Genomic DNA, 22,115 nt, shown 5'->3' with positions numbered 1-22,115 from the left:
TATCCATCGTCATCCATGGATCTCATCCATCATCCCTTTGATGCGGTGCAGTTGTCCTGTCACCTGGGGATGGTCTTCTTGGAGTCATAGGCAGCATTCCTCCTCCTCCAAACACGGTGAGTTGAGTTGATGCCAAAGAGCTGGATTTTGGTCTCATTTGACCACAACACTTTCACCCAGTTCTCCTCTGAATCATTCAGCTGTTCACTGGCAAACTTCAGATGAGCCTGTACATGTGCTTTCTTTAGCAGGGGGACCTTGTGGGTGCTACTGGATTTCAGTCTTTCACAGCGTAGTGTGTTACCAATTGTTTTCTTGGTGACTATGGGCCCAGCTGCCTTGAGATCATTGACAAAATCCTCCAGTGTAATCTGGGCTGATTCCTCGCCGTTCTCATGATCATTGAAACTCCATGAGGTGAGATCTTGCATGGAGCCCCAGACCGAGGAAGATTGACAGTCCTTTTGTGTTTCTTCCATTTGGGAATAATCGCACCAACTGTTGTCACCTTCTCACCAAGCTGCTTGGCGATGGTCTTGTAGCTCATTCCAGCCTTGTGTAGGTCTACAATCTTGTCCCTGACATCCATGGACAGCTCTTTGGTCTTGCCCATGATGGAGAGTTTGGAATCTGATTGATTGCTTCCTTCTGTGGACAGGTGTGTTTCATACAGTTAATGAGCTGAGATTAAGAGCACTCCCCGAGAGTGCTCCTACTGTAATCTCAGCTCCTTACCTGTATAAAAGACACCTGGGAGCCAGAAATCTTTCTGACTGATAGGGGATCAAATACTTATTTCACTCATTAAAATGCAAATCAATATAGAACTTTTCTGAAATGTGTTTTTCTGAAATTTTTTTGTTGTTATTCTGTCTCTCACTGTTCAGATAAGACTACCATTAAAATTACAGACTGATCATTTCTTTGTCAGTGGGCAAACGTACAAAATCAGCAGGGGATCAAATAATTTTTTCCCTCACTGTAGTATGTGTTTAGCCTATGAAGCAAACACTGCACTGAAAACAGTGTAAGAAATTTGTATTCCATGTGGACTGCAACAAGATAATGGCACTCTGGGGCTCTTTTATATAGAGGTGTCTTTTGCACTCTTTTACATAATTTGTAAAAAATAAATAAATAAATAAATGGATAGATAGCGATGGACTGTTCGGTTCTTTTATTTTGGGAGTCAGATCTTTGTTAGATCATCAGTAAGGACCAAGTCATTCGGTTACCAGACAGCTCATCGTCACTTAGGTTTTTTTTTTAAAATAAAACATAAACCATGTTTCCTGTTCCTTACTTGCCTAACTATAGCTATAACTGTTTAATGAATTCTTATTGTATGGCACAGTAATGATCCTTATAGTAAATTTATATTTCATTTTCTGCATGCAGTCATGATCTATGTAAACAAACTATTTTTTCAGCATAGTGCAACAGGATGTTGTTTGTCAAAGGCAAAAAGGAAACAGATCAGAATGTTCTTGTGCAAAACTAGTTTATTTACAAAACAAATGGCACAGTTGTGACAGTCAGTGCTTGTGCACAGTTATGAATTTGAAAAGAATGCTGAAATTGAAGAGCTGCCCCAAACAGAAAACCTTACTGAAAAACACTTCAGCACAAGCTCATGGCTAAACCCCAAAGGGCTTCACACTCAGAGTGGGCAAATATTGCCCAAGAGAAACCGTGGCAGATATCATTAAGGCAAGTTTTACCATTCACACACAGAAGGCAAGCAGCACACATCAAAAACCCGTGTCTTACTAGAAGTCACTATAACAAATGAGAGGGTTTCGTTAAAGACCAGTGTAAATGTCTGAATCACACATGAATCACTGCAAGAGAGCAAGTGAGTAAAACTAGTAAAATCCTAAAAAAAGGTTTCTGTTCAATTGGTTCAGTCAGATAACAGTGCATTCACACCTGGGAGTAGAAATTGCAACTATATCTACTTCTACAGCCAAAATGTCTTGTTTCCACACATGAACAGGTAAACATGGGTGCCCAGCAGCAAACATTTTATCAAAACAGCATTTCTTCAGAGCAATTACAAAGGCAAGAGAGAGTTAGGAAACAGACACACACACACACAAAAAAAGAAAAGACAGAGATAGTGAGAAACAAAGAGAGAGAAAGGGAGAGAGAGAGTGAGAGATAAAATGGAGGTAAAGCAGAGATCAAAACATCAGGAATGGTAACATGAAAGTCCTCACAAAGTTCATATCAAACAGCCAGTTTGCTGGCCACCAGTGAAGTCTTCCTTTGTGGCAGATCTTGAGGAGTTGGGATGTGATCTCCGGTGATCTCGGTTTTCTCCGCCGTGGCTGCTGGGAGCTGTTTATTCTTCATTTTGGCCTTGGCCATATTGTAATCTCCTGAGTCAAAGTACTTTTGCTGCAAAAAAGCACAAGTACTGATTAATTTACAAAATAAATTCACTCTAGCCTGATCAAATGTGGTCAGGATTAACTTCTCCACAGCATTCTTGTCTGGAGATAGAAACATACCCCTTTCTGGAGTCTTTTCCTCAGCAGGTCTGAGCCTCCTGGCTTAGTGCCCAGATGAGGATATCTAGCCTTCAGCTTGGCTTCTTCCGCCTTCTCAGGACTCACAACTTTATCCTGCATCTCCTGTGGAACAGGGTTAAGACATGAGTTACTAAAAAAGCTGAAACGGAATATACAAGTAAAATAATTTAGGTCGTCAACAAGTGTCCGACCCAGAGAAGCTTTAAGAGCAGCAATGCAGGTTCACACAGAGATGAGTGAGTAAGGAGAACAACAAATCGATGGATCACGCTGAGCAAATTATGAGCGTTAATATGCACGCCATGATCATTTCCAGAGACATCTCTGACATCCACATTAGAGGAAACAGCATGCTAGCTGCTCTCTTGCTAACGCTAGCTAAATCGCACTGCATTGTGCTGACCTGCTGCTCCTCTGTAGTCGCCTCCTCCACAGTCTGCCCGGTCTCGCTGGACATTTCGATAAACACACGCGTATAAATACTTGCTAATAATCTGCTCGTGCTTTTTTTTCTTGCTGCACAGCCTCCACCACAATGCCGCTGTGTTGCTACCGGTTGTGAATGGAAATTAAAGTAACCTGAAAAGATGGATGAAGGTTCTAACTTTATGCAGTAGCGCCCTTTACCGGCCCGGAGACATAAACATGGAACAGCACTGCTCCAGGATCTACATCTGTAGGGTTTATCCCTAGCTTCACTGGCATGTTAGAATCCAGATTTTCAACAGTAACATTTAAAAAGGTAAATTGTGTCTAAGAAAGTGTCTTCTAGGCAGATCTTGAATAATACTGAATCAAACTGAATGAATATTGAAGAGTGTCAGGAGTAGCCTAATTAAGCCGCACTGTTAAAGAAACATTACTGGATATATGGTGTAAGATTTGTATTCACCTGACCATCACACTCCTATATCCTTGTTGAACAACCTATTTCAGATCTAGTCCTCTTTGCTGTTATAATGCATTCTACTCTTCTGGGAAAGCTTTCACCTGCTGTGGGGATTGTGATCATTCAGCTATAAGAGCATTAGCGAGATCAGACACTGATTTTGGGTGGGGTGCAGTCATTGTTCCACTTTATCCCAAAGGTGTTTAGTGGGGTTGAGTCAAAGGTTTGGGCTCTGTGAAGGTTCTTCCACTCCAACCTTAACACACCATGGTGCTCACTTTGTGCACAGATGCATTGTTATGCTGGAATAAGATTCTGGCCTGTTAGTTCCAGTGAAGAGCAATACAAAGACATCCTAATACAGTTGTGTGCTTCCAACTTTGTGGCAGCACTGTGTGCTTTGATGGCCAGTTGTCCACGTGTTTGGCTATATATAGTGTATTTGGTATAACATGGAACAGCATCATCATGGAGTATCACACCTCTTTACCGTACTCAGGGTTTAAACTGCAATTTATGAAGAAGCTTTACTTCTTTTCATGGGTGCCCAGTTCAGTCACGTGTTTTTTATACTGAGTTCTCAACATTATATCATTAGAAATGTGACATACAGTCAGGGCCAAAAATATTCAGACACTAAGAAAGTTATTGTTAATTTAGCTGTATACTGGAACAGTATATTGGAGTTGAAATGATAATAAACAGAAACTCAAAATCCATAGTAAATACAAAAGGATTACCACAAGTCTCAAATAAAGAAAAAACAGATTAGTGTGGCAAAAAATACATCAAAAACCCAAAATCATTTGCTAAAAAAATAAAAGCCTGTGTAGTTGTGGACTTATATTCCTATGGACAAAATGGACAAAGATGAACCGAGAATATACTAAAGGGAAGGAACTGCTCATGATCTGCATCTAACCACCTCATCTTCTGATGTGGGAATATGTGGCTGGTTCTCTTGTGATAATTGAGGACGTGACTGCTGACAAAAGCAGCAGGATGAATTTGGAAGTGTATAAGGCTTATATTATCTACTTGAATTCAGCTAAATGCTTCCAAAACCATTGGACAGCTCCTCACAATAAAGTACAATAGCAAAGTTATTCAAACCTGGCAATTTGATTTCAACTTTAATATACTGTGGTAAACAGCTAACATATCAATAACTTTAAAAATGTGCAAGTATTTATGGATTCATTTTGTGAAAGGCTAAATCTATCTACAATTGGATGAGCAGGCTTTCAGTATTTAGTATTTATCTGTGGCCTATCAGGCTATACTGTAAATGACACCTAAATATCTTTCTTTTCTGATAAACGTACATAATAAAGTAAAGCCTTTAATAAAATAGTTACTCTTACATACCCAGATATGTAAGCCAGCTCAAATACACACTGCTGCATATAGCAAAGCCAACATTTTAAATGTTTAAAGTTCTCTTGTGCTCTATAAAACTATGTTAAGCTGTATGAACATTTTAATCAAATGAAAGTGGCAGAGCTCTGTGCTGTACTGTTCATCTATTTGTTCATCAAAGCTGAAAAGATGAATGAATACTTTAAAAGAAAATGACAGAAATGAAAAACATTTTTATTATACAGAAGAAAACATTAGAAATAAACAACAGAGATACAATGTCAAAATTTAGTAACATACTAGACAATTAGTACAAAGTGCAGCTATAAAGCAGTTTATCATTTAATTATTATTTTAAGTCATCTTTTTTCATTCCTTAGAATTTCCAAGATACAAAATATCTGTTTAAAATATTTATTTTGTTACATTATTTATGGACTATATTGAAATCAAGCATGACTATGTCACTACAGCAGTTAGCAAGCATTAGAAATTAGCAAGCAATACAGGATAAACAGGAATCACACCCAAGTGCTTTTAGTTCTAATCACCTTTAATATACCTAGATGAATGAGGAGTGAAAAACATTTCCTTGTATAAATAAAGATGAAGTACTGAATTCCCCAAAATGAATATATTTCTCATAAAACTGAGAAAATATATAAATAAAAAATAATGCATGCATGTCAGTTCTGTATTCTTCTGACTAGATAGTAAAGCACAAAGAATACCAGGACCAGGCCTACTGACACGTAGCACAGGATCTTGCGGTTATCTCTGCCCGAGCGGACCATCGTGGAAAACCTCTTCACGCTGCCTGTTAAGAGTCCGGTTGCACTGAGAAAATTTGTGTCCTAGAAAAAAAAAAACATCCAGACACTGTTACTAAATGTTAATATCTTCAAATATTTGCAAACTGAAGGGCATAAAGCACTACAGCAAGTTTTACACTCATTGCCTCTTGACTTTTTCTTCTGCCCTGTATATTATTAACACACTAGCAATAGACCACACAATTGCTGATGAGCTAACACACCATGCCATCCAAGTACGAGTTCTGTTCTTCAGCCTCCTTGTCAATATCATATGCCAGCTGTCAGAGAGAGAAGAGAGACAAATCACACATTTAATTAAATCTGAATCTGTAAGGCATGATGCTACTACAAACTGGAGTGATGAGAACATACCGACTTCAGTCTAGATACTTTACTTGCCAGATTCTCAGCCATATGTTTGTTTTCTGCATCCAGCATATCATCAACAGCGCCGTGCCCTAAAAAGAGTGTGGTGGAAGAGGTACACAAATCCTTTACTTGATTAATAGAAAAAATTAGCTAATCCTATTATAACAGAGAAAGCTCCTTCTTTAATTACCTAATATCTACAATTAATAGCCTTTGACCACACAGGTGTACTTTTCTTTACATATACAATTTGGTCAGTGCAGAAGAGAAGGGTGCAATGGCCAGTTGTCCACATACCATTGGCTATAAAGTGTAAGTAATTTAGGACTGCACACAGTTTTCCTACCTCTATTAAAGAATATGCATTTCAGCCACACCCATTACTAACAGGTACACAGAAGCAAGCCCCTGGCATTGCAATATCCATAGACAAACAGAGTGCTCAGTGACTTTAAACGTGGCACTTTACATGCCACATGACAGTATGTGAAATTCCATTTAGCTAGATCTGCAAACACAGGGGATGTCCTAACTCCCTGAAAGCATGAAAAACAGGTGTCCCTCTAAACCGGATTAATCTCCTCACATACAACTAACCTTTTCCCCACCAAAGAAAAACTTGCTTCCCATCCAATATTAACCCTATCCTATTGTAATCCCTAAACCTTCCTGCCTGGGCAACTCCTCTATAATCAACAAAAAGGATTGACATTAAAAAAAAATGGAGAGGGAATCTCACAACACAAAGCCATTTTAGACAACTGTATACTTCCAACTTCAGGGCAATAGTTTGGTAAAGACCTTTTCCTGTTCCAGCATGACAATGCCCCTGTGCACAAAGTGAGCTCCATGAAGACATGGTGTGGAGGTTAAGGTTGGAGAGGAAGAATGTGGGTCCTGCATAGAGCACTGACTCAACCCCACTGAACACCTTTAGGATGAACTGGAACACTGACTGCACTCCAGACCTCTTCACCCAACATGACTGATCTCTATAATGCTCTTATAGCTGAACGACACAAATCCCCACAGTCACGCTCCAACATCTAGTGGAAAATCTTCCCAGAAGAGTGGAGCTTATTATAACAGCAAAGATGCTGGGGGTGTAAATCCATATTAATGCCCATGGCTTTGAAATGGGTTATCCACCAAGCACTAAAAGAAATTATTAAGACCATATAGTGTATTATTGTTCAATAAAACAATAAACGTACTGAAAACATATATTAATCAATAAGTGCTACCTAAACACATGTTGTAGAGTGAACTTTTAAAAGTTTATGCTTTAACACAAAAAAAAAGTAGACTGTTTGAATGTCTGATATCCTGAAACTGATGACTGAGGCTTTCTGGAGTAGACTAACATTAATTACGCAGTTAAGAGTAAAATTAAAATGAACATCAAGAACTGTTACAAAAGGAAGTGTAGTGTTTGGAAAGTTTGGACTATGTTGATGACGATAGAACACCGCTGTATTAATAAACCCTGCCACAGCGAGCTACGTGTCACTTACCCCGGTTCCAGTGATCAGCCATCTTTATGAAGTAGCCTTCTTATTTCAAGCCTGTAATCCCGAAAAATAGTCCAGGTAACAAGTCAAAACTAAGCAACAGCGCGAAAAATAAAACCATAAATGTTTAATGTGTAAAATAGATCCTATAAGAGTGAACACATACACGGATGTTCTCTTTAAGTATCTCAAAATGCTAAAGGGATTGTGGGATATGTTAGTCCTCCTGCTGAACTCCGCACAACTGGATTAGCTGTCTCAGTGTTGTTCTGACAAAGGTCGCCATCTTTGCTTAGCTGCGATTGGCTAGTAGGCCATCCTCAAACGCAGCTTCTATCCAATTCTCAACTGTCGCCTTGAGATATTTAACCAATAGTAGCACAGGAGGCGGGTCTTATCGGGATACGGGTAACAGCGACAAATGCGTTTCATAAGATGTCACGGTAGATAGCATCCTCGATGTAAAACCAGACATCAAGGTAATTTAGCTTAAAAAGTGTTAAGAAATTAATCTTTTTAGTCAAGTGTATACTGAGACATATGATTTCATTGGGGTTTGTGTAGGGTATCCAAATAACAGGACTGTTATTATTATCTGTAGTTTAAGGTTTTAGTGTATGTTTAAGGTGATTTGCCACAGGATGTATTTATGGCAAACGTTTGTTTTATATAAACAGTTTTATATTTGTGTGAGAGCTGCTTGAGTTATTGGTTTGGGGTTTTCTCTAGGGTTACTCCAGCATTGTCTATAACACCCATCTGTTTTGTTTTTACTGATTAAATCATTCAGGTTCACGTTTATAGACGTTTTTATGTGTGTAGTAATGTGATATTGGTGCTATATGATTAAATTTGAAAAAAGAATGTATAAGCTGCAACACTGAAGCTCACCCTGATATATCTTTTCTTTTTCCCCTCCAGGTCCTAGCTTATCTTCTTGTGTGCCCTTTATCACAAAGACAATGGATCAATGGATGTCCAGTGAATGAATGGACATCCACGACAAACCTGGGATGCCTCTGTGTGTCAATTTAATCAGGATCCTCTGAACTCCTGCATTGTGCTGATGTAGGTTTTATACTGGTCTAATTCACTATGAAATTGCGGTCAGTTCCTTTTAAATATTTCTTCTATTGTAACTGATATACAATCCCTGTTGTGTTAAAACCCATGTCTCAACCCACAGGTGTAAAACCATCCTCTGTCTCTTCTCCTTTAAGTAACCTATAGTATCATAAATATACTCCAGATTGACCTCTGGCCATTCTGTTACTGAAACAGCTGTACAATTATAGTTTTAGTCTGCAAATCTTTTAAAATCAGTAATTTGTTTAATTGTATATTTTTATTATGTTTATTAGAGCAAAGCTCTGAAAATCCAGCAATGTTGGCCCGGAAAGGCCTGGTGCCTGAAGGATTTCTTTTGACACGCCTGGCTGAAGATGCCACCCAACCTAACCGTTTCCGTACCAAATCACAGCGTGCTCGCTTTATCACCAAGAGCGGATCATGCAACGTTGCTCACAAGAACATACGGGAACAGGTAAAACAATGCAATATTTACTTTCATGTAATATGTTCTTACCTTTTTAAGTCAGAATTTAATATATGCCATATTTCTGCATTTTTGTTGTTAAAGTGAGCAAGGTGTATAATCTGGGCAATGTAATTTAGCTTTGTTTTCCATTTAATTTCTCCCTCTAGGGTCGGTTTCTTCAGGATGTTTTCACCACCATGGTGGACCTTAAGTGGCAGCACTCACTCCTTATCTTTACCTCAGCATTCCTCTGCTCTTGGATGCTCTTTGCTATGATGTGGTGGCTCCTGGCCTTCGCTCATGGTGATCTGGAACCTCGAGATCCCAGTGAGCCTGGGCCTGTTCCCTGTGTCACAGCCATCCACTCCTTCACATCAGCATTCCTCTTCTCCATCGAGGTGCAGGTGAGAAAACAGGCTGGCTAAAACAAAAGATTTATTATATGCGGCTTATTTTGTACTTCAGAATTATTGTCACATAACAAAAAATTAGCGAAAAAAACTAATTTTTTGTTAGTTTAATGTTTTGCCATGAACATTTCATGATCGCTTTTGCTTGAATAGTGTGAGGATTTCTCAGCCCGATACCCCTGCTAGGAGGTTCAGGCTTGATTATTGGTGTTATCACCAAGATCATGAGCCAAATATATTCCCAGTCAACACAGAAACATGTTTCAAGTTATATATGTTGTGCATTGTCCAGCTCAGTCTCCCAGTCCATAAGAAAAACTGACATGCACAAACCTAAGAATATAAAGGGTCTTAAAATGTTCTGTATGGAGGAGTGGACCAAGATTCTCTACAAGTGTCTCTATCCAGAGTGGCAATAATTTCTAAAGCATCATTTTATTGAACCAAACTGCACTCCTGCAAATAAAACCTATACAACATCCCTGTATGTTCGAGCACAAATAACACCCTGTTATATAAACATTATTGCTTACTTTAATGAGGGGTGCCAATGATTCTGGAAGGCATTTTACATGCAATCTGTGGTATGTACAAATTTTTCTTAATTGGTGGGTTGTTGCTTGTAAATGGAATCTAGGATATATGAACCTAACTGTTTTAATATTTTTTAAGTTAAAAAAAACTGTGGACAGTTTTCCTTACTGTTGCCGTTGATAATTGCTAACTGATAACTGCTGCTTACTTCTGTTAATGTAACATGTCATACTATGTTATTAGGTAACCATTGGTTTTGGTGGGAGGATGGTCACAGAAGAGTGTCCACTGGCCATTGTAGTTCTGATCATCCAGAACATTTTGGGCCTTATCATCAACGCTGTCATGCTGGGTTGTGTGTTCATGAAAACAGCTCAGGCCAATCGTCGAGCAGAGACACTCATCTTCTCCCGTAATGCTGTCATCGCACCGCGCAATGGCAAACCCACATTCATGTTTCGTGTTGGAGACCTGAGGAAGAGTATGATTATATCAGCTACCATTCAGATGCAGGTGAGGAAGAGGGCAGGTAGACATCATTATCCAGGGATGCCTTAATTAGCATAATCTGATAACTTAGAAATAACCTAATTAGGAATTCTTTACTTTTTTCCAGGATGCCTGAAGAACTGGTTTAGCGATCATATGTAGCAATTTTAATTCTGTCTCATAAATGCTGATTGGTTGTCTTGTACCACTTCTCTCAGGTCATTCGCAGAACGGTGACAGCAGAAGGGGAGGTGATTCCAGTCTGCCAACTTGACATTCAAGTGGAAAACCCACTCAGGAGCAACGGCATCTTCCTTGTCTCCCCACTCATCATCAGTCACACTATCGATAGAGGAAGCCCCCTGTATGAACTTTCAGCCCAGTCGCTGGCCACTGAGGATCTGGAGATCATAGTTATACTGGAAGGTAGGAGGTTGTTCCACTGAAGCAATATTAAGCTATAGGTGGCTGCTTCAAGTGTTTTTAATAATGTACACTGGTTTTTATGCCATTTAGCATGTAAGATTTTGTTTAAAAATAGAAAAATGTTGTAATCATGTATGAGGTCCTAACACTTAAAAGAATAGTATAATAATAATAATAATACATGTAAAATGTATTATCAAAACATTAAAAGTTATTTTGCTTTAGTTAACAGCACCATTTTAATAACAGTAGTACAGCACTTCTCTGTTATTGAGTATCAACAACAGTGGTACTGAGTAAATAAATAGTCTATTCATTTGTGTTTAAATAAACATAACCAGACATGTTGTTATAGGTAAGTAATCATTGAGGGAGTGGTGTATTTAATAAAAACAGCTTTTTATTCTTTGTGTGCCTACCACAGCAATACAAATAAAATACAATTACTTTTTTGTTTTCAAACAGTACATAATACTTTTGTTCGGTTTATAGTAACATTTATGATGTTTTAGAGTGTTCATGAAACCTATTTTCAGCAACAACAGCCATTCCTTCATTTTCCCATGAAGCTAATACAGTAAGTTAATAAGACAGAACTATACTTCTTGTTTGTAAAAAACTACGAAACACAGCATTCTCCATCTTTAGTTTGATATGGTGTGAAAGTTAAAGTGCTGTCACTTGAGACTTCTTATTTAATGTAAATGTTAACATTTTCTTACAGAGTAATAGCTTCATTTTAAAAATTCAATGATTTTATATAATAAATAACAACATATTTTAATCTGTTTATTATTAGACTACTTTTTATTAAAGTATGTAGAGTGTCTTACAAAAGCTGTTACTATAGATACATAGCTTATTATGACAAGCTCAGTAATATAAACCTGTCATTTGCAGTCATAGAAAACCAATCATAGCCTTCTGATCAATCACATCTGAGAATTCAGTAGCACTTTTGAAAAGAGACAGAATGTTGTCCTTTTGCTGCTCCCTGTTTGGGGTCACCACAGTGTATTATTCGAAACAAATATTTGATATGGCACAGGTTTGATGCTGGATGCCCTTCATGATGCAACTCTCCCATTTTATCCGGACATGCAACACCAGTACTGAGAGTTAACTCCTCAGTGGTTGGGTTGATTCCCAGCCCAGGAACTGAACCCCAGGTAGCGGTGGTGAAGCTGTGATTGGCATCCTGTTCAATGTGTCCCTGTCCTTGTGCCTCGAGTCCCCTGGGATGTTTAGGCTACTCATGTTTCTGTGTAGGATAAGTGCTACAGAAAATGGATGTATTCTTCTTATACAAACCAGGAAATCAACTTACAAATCAGTTTGTTGAAGGTAATAATTTTGAAAACTAAGAAGTGCCGCCAAGTTCACAAGAGACACCTCATTTTCCTTGTGGATCCAGTGCCACTGGTCCATGTATTGTATTTATTGTATTGTATTGGTCCATTGTTGTTATTTTTGTATTTTGTATTATTTTGTATTGGTCCATATTAGTCCCGTCTTGTTTATAAAACCTTAGGAGCCACAGATACTGGAGTTTTATTGACTGCTGCTGTGTAATGTGAGGAGAATCATTTTATTTATACTTAAAAAAAAACTGAAAAATGAAGCCATCTAAAATTATCACAAACATCTTCCTGTTCATGATTCCTGACTTCCTATACTATATGTTTGTTTCCTTAACAGGCGTTGTGGAGACCACTGGCATCACCATGCAGGCACGAACGTCCTACACACCGGACGAGATTCTTTGGGGGCGCCGCTTCGTCTCCATTATGACCGAAGAGGATGGCCGCTACTCTGTGGACTATTCTAAATTCGGTAACACGGTGCCTGTGAGGATGCCTGCCCTCAGTGCTAAGGAGCTGGACCAGACGAGAGGGGTACAAGACAATGGCCCTCACGAGGGTAAGCCTCAGGGCTGGGGACTGGTGCGGGCAGGACGCGGTGGTTACAGGAGAAGTGCAGGCCGTGCCTGCGAGGATAACCCTTCCCGGCCGTGGTACGCTCCAGCAGAGAAAGACGAGCAGGAGAGAAGTAAAGAGAAGAACGGACAAAAGAAGACTGTGAAATTAGAGGAAATAGGAAGAGAGATGGAGGAGGAGAACATGGAGGATATGAGTGACTAAATATATAATATGCTGTGTATATATAGGGAATAGATGTGCAGATTGTATAGTGTAGCTACTTTGTCAGAAAGCTTTTAATAATCACTTTTTCATTGATTTGGGAAGAATGGACAGCAAGGTAGGTGCTTTTTTAATGTATTGTAATTCTCCTTTTCTCTTTACACTACTGGATATTTGTATTTTATACAAGCAGATGTAGTTGGTGTTTAATTCCACCCTATTTCATTTTTAAGCTCCTCTGTCTTTGTGTTGTGGTTGTGTAGTTGTAGTTGCCATCAGTGTTTCTTTGCTCCAATTTTATGAATCAATATTCTTATAGCTGTTTTATTGTTATGTTGTGTGTTATTGTTGTGAATGTGTGCAGTTACCTAACCCAGTCCCTCACATTCAAGATTGTGAACACTTGGTTTTCTATTACTACTGATTACTGTTTGGATATCTTTCCATTCGCTATCATTTTATTTGTATTAATTTATTTAAGTATTTATAATTCAAATAAAAGTTTATTTTATGTTATTTTTTCTCTAAGCTTTTCTTGTTTCTTTCATGAAATACTGTTTTTATAATGTTTTATGCAAATTTATTCTAAATACAGCAACAAAATGCTAAGTGATGTTTTATGGATCTACATCCAGATCTTTTTTGTCACGAAAGTTGAACCCTTTTTTATTTTGATAGGGATAAATGTAAAAAAGTCTATAGAATATTAAAAGTCTATAGATTATTAAAATTAAAAAATAACACATAAGCGTTATTTATCATTGGAAAATATATTATAAACAAGCATTTAGAAATAAGCATTCTGAGTTCACTTTTAATCCAAACATAAACACTGTTTGGAGAGGTTTGGGTGGCTTATACAAGCAAGATCTTGTTATGTCATCAGCTTTCAGTGCAACAGCTGCACAGAGTAAATTTTAAAAGATTACTGGGATTTCACAACCTTGTTTTCTACATCTCTCTGTCTTAACCTAAAACAGTGAGAACGGACCATCCTAAAGCCTTTTAAAAGCTATAATTAAAGTCTTGAAGTCTCATAATGGCCAGATAAGTACAGTAAGTGTTTAATATGTGATCTCTATTACTTTCCTGTTATTTAAGGGTCGCACATGATTTATTAGACCACTTTAATGAAAGATTAAAATGTATCAGACACCACATGCATCCACATATTTGGCACGATCCTTTTTAAACAGCGATGATAGAAGTATTATGGAGCAGCCAGAATGGAAGGAAGTCCTCGTTTAACTCCAGCTGTAGATTAATTCAGCGAGGCCAGAATTATGATGCAAACTGAGAAAGAAAAAAATGCTTTTTCTACTACATACACTACATACAGTATGTATGTATGTGAAATTTATTGCTATATGACTGGTGTCCCTTTTTGTTTGTTTGTTTGTTTATTGTTCTTCATTTATTACCATGTCACTTCCAGGAACTACTGTCTGTTGTGACTGTTTTAAAGACAAACAGCAAACTCACAGCAGAACTTCATAACTTCATAAGCTGTCATAAGAGAAAGAAATAACCCAATGTTATTCCACAGAAATAGCTACAGGGCATCTCATGCTACACAATAGACTACAGATGGCAAATTTAAATGATTCTTGATTGTTTATGAAAATAAAACGCCTGGAGGATATTTTGAGCCCATTTAAATGGTAAACAGTACAGTGCACAGCCACTGCCTGGTCGAAGAAAGAAGAGACCTTTGAGATTCAGAATAAGGCCTAATACAAATATAAGGAGTAAAACGCAAGAAAATGTAATTAAGTAAGAGTGTAATTCAATTAAAATAATACTAAAAAAAAATACAGCAAAATAATACTTTAGTAACTAAATACAATTACTTAATCTCTTCAAAATTGTGTTTAATGGAGTGACTCTTCTTGTGGTGAATATTGTTGACTCATTTTCACCAAGAATGTGATGGAGACTTTAACAGAAGCTGGTGACGGTCTTTAATAGAATAACAGTGATGCTCTCTTATATAGTTTCTCCAGGACAAGCAATATAAAATATATGGTCACCACTTGCATTGTGCTACACGGCTTTTGTGAAAACCCCACAACACCCCCAGCATACAGAGCAATTTAAAAAGCCACAGGGTCACGCTAATAGCAGTGCCATTCAAACATCTTTCCATCAAGTAAATGAGGCAGAAAATATCTGCCAGGCACTAGTGGCTTTCACTGAACAGTTCATTTGTGTTTTCAAAACATGATTTATAAGTCAGGACCCAGGCCAAAGTCACTGTTATGACTGTATAGAAATGTACTGTGCAATAGATACTGTGCAGTTGCTGGTTAAATAAGCAGTTCATTAGTATTCTAAGCTGTCACCACACAGGCTGCAATGTCACATAAATGTAAATATGGTTAAAAATGAAGTATTTACAAAATGGTTTGTTCCTTTATCTTCTTTCAAATATGATTTTACAAACAGTTAACAAATATATAAATAGCAACCACTTTTCTTTTCAAATGATGAAAGGTTCATAGGTTCATATTGTGTAGCTTCCAAGCACGCTGATGGGGTTCATGGCTTAAATGCTTTCATCTGAACACAGCGCACAATTACAGCTGTAGTTCCAATATAGGTGTAAAGTGGGAATGTGGCATCTAATAAAAAACAAGTCACAGGAGTGGGTTTTACTGTTATACTGATAAGAGAGAACAGACAGACATGAAGGGTGGTAGACTTCATAAAACTCCATTAAAAGTTTCATTTTGAACATCCAAAATACTTAAATAATAAAGCTGGTAGTATCTGCACTAGAAGATGTATTAGTTTGAAAAAAAAAAAAAGATGAGTAAGTCAGACATTTGGATTAAGTTTTCAGGAGTTTTTAATTCCCATGGCAAGTAATGATTAATCCTGATCAGGGTTGTTCTGAGTTAAAAGTGATTATTTCAGCATGTAGCAAGTTGGGGCATGGGTTAGGGCAGGTTTGTACTGGGAGAAGAGATTATGAGAAGAAAAGGAGCGATATAGCTGATGTGACACACCTGAACTTGGTTATAAATCCTATGTATATGTTCTTTTCCCACTTAAGCAATGAGCAGAGCTTGCCTAATGCATGTGTGTGTGAAAAGGGGAAAGATCTTGCCATGAACATGACACAAAGAAATAAACCTTTCCAGGGTCTGATGTTCACAGAGTGCAGCCCTCTATTACTCTTCTGTAGTTTATGCCTGTTTTCTCATCACTGGATTATTTGCATGCCCCCTTTGTGAGTATTGCCTATCCCCAACCTTTGGGTTGTCTGCTGTGTTAGCTTTAAAAAATCCAGAAAACCTGCACTTGCATTCATCTATCTAATATATCTATTCATTAGGGATAAATAAAATTTAAATTTTAAACTTTGTCATATTTAATCTGAATTTTTATATTTCTGTTAATCTGCTGTAAGATGCAAAAGACCACTGTTAAAATCCTATCCATAGAATAGAGTAGAATAGAATAGAATAGAATAGAATAGAATAGAATTGAATCAATTCACTTCATGCAGTCAATGAACAGAAATAGCAAGTCTCCCCAATTCCTGTGGCTCAAAGAAGCCTCAACAACCAGCAACAACCAATGATGAATACCAGTATAGTCATGACAGTGCCAAGGTCACAGAACAAGATTCTCACTGGCCAAACTGACAAGTCTGACAAGTAAGAGATGTATCAAAATTCCAAAACTACCCAAATAACTACCACACTCACTCTGTTCTCGAGAGAACAAGTATGGTAAAGACTAAGTAGCCAAGCTTATCTCTTTGCTTGTTGGCAAGATGAAGTGTTTTGCTGTTTTGTCAAAGTGTTTTGCAATGTGGCCTATTATTCTCCTTACAGGAAAGATGCAGGTGAATGCCTCGATCCCATAAACACTGTACAAGCTCAGCAGCTGAGAACACTCTTGAATTTCATGCAGTGGCTACTGGAAGAAGGAACAAGCCTGTACTTGCTGCTGAATTCCAGCTGAGACTAATAGGGGATGTGATTATGCTTTGGCTTGCCATAAAATTAAGTTATCAATAGCCATTCCGTTAGGCAAACTCCTTAGTGAAATCAGAACCAAGTCTTTATTTGTTAGAATCAAGAGTGAGATTCATCACTGGAAATTACCCATCAAAGACATCAGTAGCAAGGCTCCTGATTCTACTCAATCAAAATCAAGTTAGATATCTCTTATAAACAATTGCTCAATAAATACAATCCAAATTAAAACTGTTGATTTTGACTAACATGTTTTCATACATTGGATCACACAATCTGGTTAAGGTTAACTTGGATGCTTGCATAAAGTGGTTTAGTCTGTAACATAAAGACAGGGCATTGTCTGTGAAGACTTGTTTCTATGTCAGTTGCAGCAATCACAGGTGGCGTACCTCAGGGCTCCAATCTGGGCCCTATTCTGTTTTCCTTGTACATACTTTCCTTGGGTCTATCCTTCATAAAAACGCATGTAATAAAATCTACTGTAACCTTTTTTTTGTGACTATTGTCTATTGAACAAAAAACAAAATCACTATATAAATAAAACAAAATTTAGTTTAATAAAGGTATACTAGTATATCCATAAAACATTTGGATCAGGTTCTGTTAAGACCTATTATTTAAATGTAAAAAAACAACCCAAAAAAAGAAAACACACTTATAAAATGTTGTGGGGATGTGTACCTGGTGAAACAACACCAGCCACCACAAGCTCAACATGATTAGAAGATAAATAGACACTAGCCTGTCAAAATTACACAAACTAAGATCGAACAGAAGTAACTTAGCAAATTAACCAGTTTTGAAATGCAAAAATACACATAACTCCTTAAACACAAAGCTTTTATTTGTTATTTTCATCGCTATCCAACAACTAGCAAATTCAATTAAAACATGTCAGAACAAGTCATTAGCATCTAGAAAATGTGTTTATATGTATTAAATCAAGTTAAACTTATTAGAATGAGTTAAAATTATGAAAAACATTCTATTACCATTACTGCACGTAAGAGTAGTAAATTTCTGTGACACGGTGAGAAGGTTAGCAGCAGTAGCTCCACCACACACTGAGCAGAGAGATAAACAGACTGAGGATGGCCATGTTCCTGTGCCCGCTGTTACATAAGTTAGAGTTACAGCAGCGGTACGTGAATCCAGACACCGCTGGAAACATCTGAGTCAGCCGGGAGTTGTCGCAGTCCGTGTACCTGATGCACTGCCGGATCGTTTTCCCTCCTGTCGCAAAAACAGTTGTTGTTATTTCTGAACCAGCCATTTAGTTAAATGTAGCATCAGACCTCTCTTGCAGTGTTGGACATTACTAATAAGCTAGTTTGAGTGCACAATGTTCTTGATTCAAGTTAGTGTACCTATTAACTAATGTGTTATAGCCTAATGTACAGTCCTCCAAAAGTATTATAACACTAAGGAAAATTGTTTGGTTTTTGCTACACTCAAATATGACATCTGGGTTTGAGATCAAAAGATGAGTATGAGATAATAGATCAGAATTTAATTTTCAGCTTTGATTTCCTGATATTTATTTCCTGTTATATATCTAGATGCATTAAACAACTTAGAACATGACACCTTTTGTTTGAACCCTCATTTTTCAAGGGAAAAGAGGTAGAATGGGAGAACACATAGCACATAGTCAGTACAACAATTTGGAATTTCCTGAAAAAGAAAGAAACCCCTGTTGTATTAAGAACCAGTCATCAAACAGGTTGGCCTGCAGCTGATGACAGACATGTTGTGAGAGCTGTGAAGAAAAACCCCAAACCAACAGCAGGAAAGGCCAAAGTGTGAAGAAAGCTCTGCTCATAATCCAATCTCATCGATGAAGCAAGGTGGTGGTACTCTCATGGCTTGGGCTTGCATGGCTGTTTCTGAAACAGGATCAGTCATTTTTTATTGATGATGTAACTCATGATGGAAGTAGTAGAATGAATTTACAGAAAAACGCATCCAATCTAATTAAAAGGGAACCTCACTATGAAGCAAGACAGTGACACAAAAAGGACTTGATGAGGGGGTGGAAGGCTTTAGACTGGCCAAGTCAATCACCAGAACTTAAAGCAGTTGAGCACCATTTCACATCCTGAACAGAAGACTGCAGAGAGAAATTTGGATCTATTTTATCATTTTGAGCTCAAACCAAAATCCATTCAGTGATATATTAGTAAATATGAAAGAATTGGCCTTGCTGTTCCAATACTTTCCTCTAAAAGTCTAGATAAGATTAAGTCCCTTAATAAGACATTCAAAGAGTCAAATGTACTATAGGATGTCAGGGATGTTACCTGCTGACACATTTAAAAGAAAAATCCATCCTGAAACACATTAAATATGTTTACACTGAAACATGTTGATGTGCAAAATGATTCTGGTGCTAATTTGTTGGTTGTTGCTCTCTCCTGTGCCCAATCAAAACCTATGGACCAAATGATCAGCTGTGGCAACCTGAGCAGGGAGTGGTGAGAACCAAATCTTTTGCAAGAGAAGATCACATATGCATTACGAATATTGATAATGAAATCTTTCAGGGTGGATTTTTCCTTCAAAGAGCATGTGCCTTCTGCCAAAATGAATTCACCAACAAAATAAGAAAGATGCAAATTTTTGTACTCAAATGTAGCCAGCTAAATCACAATGAAAACCCACAGTCCCACACATCCCATACACTCAATGACAGTGAAAAGTTTAAAAGAGAAACAGAGCTGTTTCACTTTACACCTGATGGACAGAGATGTCTGATTCTGCTTCATGTGTCCTTGTTTCACACAAACCTGGATTATTTTACTATAACAACACTGAACTTGTCAGTCAATTGAAATTGTTTTTTAGTCATGTATGTTACACATATGCATGTTACTAATTTAATGAGATCTTTACTGCTCTTGTTAGTAGCCATTCATACTTTTGACCTGCACCTTTCTCATGCAGAGACAAACACGAATCTTCATAAGTGCACTCCTGGATATTTCTACACCAGCCTCCGTAGTAATCAGAGCACTTATAGCAACGCAGTGATGTGTCTAATGAGGAGTACTGCATTCCATAATGCTTATTGCCTGTATCCAAGACAAACATACACGCGCACACATACACACACACACACACACACACACACACGGGGTCAGACACAACACAGTAGGAAACAAGTGAATGACCACTGTGTCAGTAAACTTACAGACGGTGACGGTCAACGAAGAGATTACCACGAAAAGTCCAAATGAGTATTTCATTGTGCAATAACGCTGTTCAGAAACAGAACCCAAAACCCCAAACATACGTGCAACAGTTAGACATTAATGAAACATGAACATGAACATACATGCAACAATGAGATCAACATTCAAAGAACCAATAAAATAGTTGTTTTAGATATCAGTAAGCTCCTTACCAGTGGTTTACAGTGTCTGCTGATGGTTTTAGGCGAGAGGAGTTAAAAGTCCACTGAACACACAGCCCATTGAAGACAAAGATTTCTCATGCCATCTCTCCTCTGCTCTCGCCCAGTCTCACCCCTGCTGCCCTGCATGAATGATGTCATTGATTGCTGTTATGGACACACTGGGTTGACCCAAGCCACACCACTCATGACAAATAATAGCTTACTGATGGCTAAACATTCTCTAAAGAATAATAAAAAATAAAAAAATAAATTTAAACAACAACAACTATATATACAAAATAATGTGAACAACCATTGTTATAGGGGTCAATATTATTTTTTTTAAAAATAAATGTTGCGATTATCATTTATTTATTTATTATTGCTCAGAAGTGGTTAGTTTATGACATTGTTGAAATGGGTGATTTGTTAGACTTTCAGAGGGGGGAGATAGTGGGATAGTCCTGTTTAGCAGGAGCCTCTGTAACCTTTACAGCCCAACTCTTTGGTGTTTCAAGAGCAACAGTCTCACAATTATGACTGCGTATACAAAATGTGGCTTCATCAGCGAAGAGGAATAGTGGATGAAAATCAAAGCTTAATGATAGGGACCATAGAACACTAGGAAGGATTGTGTCCAAACAAGAAGGAACTTCTGCAGCAGAATTTCAGCAGAACTTCATATCCACCTGTTTCTAAAAAGTCCGCAGAGAGCTTCACAAAGCCAACGTGCATGGAAGAGTTGCAATTGCTTAACAATTAATCACAGGCATCATGATCATAAAACCTGGACAGCTGAAAACTGGAAACAAGTGATATGGTCTAAAGAATCATCATTTACATTATTCACAGCAGCAGGTCAGGTTTATGTACGTACAACCCCAAGGAAGCGTACTGAACTTGGACTGTCTGGTTCCAACGGTCAAACATGGGGGTGGATCTGTGAAGATTTTGGCAGCCATATCATGGTATTCTGCTGGCCACATCATTAGCCTACATGGTCTTGTTACTGCCAGCAAGTCTTTGTAAATTCTAAGTGATCAGGTCCAAACATTGTTTCCAAACAATGATGCCATTTTTCAAGATGATAATTGTCCCACACAAACAGCCAAAACAGTTCAGTCTTGGTTTGAGGAGCACCAGTATGAGCTTTAAAATCTGCCTTGGCCAGTTCAATCACCTGATGTGAATATCATCGAACAAATATTGAAAATTTTGGTTAGACGTTCGAGGAGCAGGTTCCCTGCTCCAACCTCTCTGAAGCAACTAGAAGATATTCTGCTAGATGAATGGTGCAAAATTTCACTAGATGATGTATGTATATATTCCAAGAAGGTTAGAAGCTGTTTTGCATGCAGAAACAAAAAAGCAGTGAGTGTGGCAGTCTAAATATGCTCCAAGAAGCTGAAAAACTATTTTCCTGAACAAATTATATAAACATTTGAAATTTAAAGGTTGTCACATTAAAAATGGACTTAGTCGTTCAGTTTAATACTAGTTACTGCTCTTTGCAGTATTTTGTTTAAACATTTAATTTCAAATTCATAGATGTTTTTGCTTTACACCATTATTGCAAGATTTTTGAACAGTAGAAAGTTACAGACTGACCAACAGACAGACAGACAGACAGACAGAGACAGACAGATAGATCATTTGTTTTTGTAAGACAATTATTTATAATCCTTTTAACTGACTATATCGATAACTGGCTATAGAAT

General features: G+C 37.7%; 4 protein-coding genes across 6 annotated transcripts; 1 reads left to right on the top strand and 3 right to left on the bottom strand.

Moving 5' to 3' along the window:
* Nucleotides 1-1,484: 1,484 nt before the first annotated feature.
* On the bottom strand, nucleotides 1,485-3,121 carry arpp19b (cAMP-regulated phosphoprotein 19b). The gene is made up of 3 exons (XM_058408827.1): nucleotides 2,938-3,121; nucleotides 2,514-2,636; nucleotides 1,485-2,400 (listed from the first exon to the last, which is right to left on the bottom strand). The coding sequence occupies exons 1-3, from the start codon at nucleotides 2,989-2,991 to the stop codon at nucleotides 2,230-2,232; spliced, it is 348 nt and encodes a 115-aa protein (XP_058264810.1). The 5' UTR covers nucleotides 2,992-3,121; the 3' UTR covers nucleotides 1,485-2,229.
* A 1,889-nt stretch (nucleotides 3,122-5,010) lies between these two features.
* bet1l (Bet1 golgi vesicular membrane trafficking protein-like) lies at nucleotides 5,011-7,776 on the bottom strand. 2 transcript variants are annotated; one of them, XM_058408829.1, is made up of 5 exons: nucleotides 7,644-7,776; nucleotides 7,481-7,531; nucleotides 5,997-6,055; nucleotides 5,819-5,875; nucleotides 5,011-5,636 (listed from the first exon to the last, which is right to left on the bottom strand). In XM_058408829.1, exons 2-5 carry the CDS (start codon nucleotides 7,500-7,502, stop codon nucleotides 5,469-5,471), a joined length of 306 nt encoding a protein of 101 aa, XP_058264812.1. In that variant the 5' UTR covers nucleotides 7,503-7,531; nucleotides 7,644-7,776; the 3' UTR covers nucleotides 5,011-5,468. The 2 variants fall into 2 exon arrangements, with proteins under 2 accessions (XP_058264812.1, XP_058264811.1); XM_058408828.1 differs by having other exon boundaries at nucleotides 5,025-5,636; nucleotides 5,970-6,055.
* An 88-nt stretch (nucleotides 7,777-7,864) lies between these two features.
* Nucleotides 7,865-13,530, top strand: kcnj11l (potassium inwardly rectifying channel subfamily J member 11, like). 2 transcript variants are annotated; one of them, XM_058407544.1, is made up of 7 exons: nucleotides 7,865-7,956; nucleotides 8,399-8,545; nucleotides 8,839-9,020; nucleotides 9,182-9,418; nucleotides 10,202-10,471; nucleotides 10,666-10,873; nucleotides 12,572-13,530. In XM_058407544.1, the coding sequence occupies exons 3-7, from the start codon at nucleotides 8,862-8,864 to the stop codon at nucleotides 13,012-13,014; spliced, it is 1,317 nt and encodes a 438-aa protein (XP_058263527.1). In that variant the 5' UTR covers nucleotides 7,865-7,956; nucleotides 8,399-8,545; nucleotides 8,839-8,861; the 3' UTR covers nucleotides 13,015-13,530. The 2 variants fall into 2 exon arrangements, with proteins under 2 accessions (XP_058263527.1, XP_058263528.1); XM_058407545.1 differs by having other exon boundaries at nucleotides 8,399-8,583.
* Nucleotides 13,531-17,826: 4,296 nt separating this feature from the next.
* LOC131364410 (CD59 molecule (CD59 blood group)) lies at nucleotides 17,827-20,557 on the bottom strand. The gene is made up of 4 exons (XM_058407552.1): nucleotides 20,407-20,557; nucleotides 20,194-20,260; nucleotides 19,934-20,074; nucleotides 17,827-18,236 (listed from the first exon to the last, which is right to left on the bottom strand). Exons 2-4 carry the CDS (start codon nucleotides 20,246-20,248, stop codon nucleotides 18,043-18,045), a joined length of 390 nt encoding a protein of 129 aa, XP_058263535.1. The 5' UTR covers nucleotides 20,249-20,260; nucleotides 20,407-20,557; the 3' UTR covers nucleotides 17,827-18,042.
* Between the last annotated feature and the right edge of the window lie 1,558 nt (nucleotides 20,558-22,115).

Source organism: Hemibagrus wyckioides, linkage group LG14 (assembly GCF_019097595.1).
Source record: "Hemibagrus wyckioides isolate EC202008001 linkage group LG14, SWU_Hwy_1.0, whole genome shotgun sequence".
NCBI classification, from domain to species: domain Eukaryota; kingdom Metazoa; phylum Chordata; class Actinopteri; order Siluriformes; family Bagridae; genus Hemibagrus; species Hemibagrus wyckioides.
The sequence above is the reverse complement of the archived record's forward strand: the minus strand, read 5'-3'. Positions and strand labels throughout refer to the sequence as shown.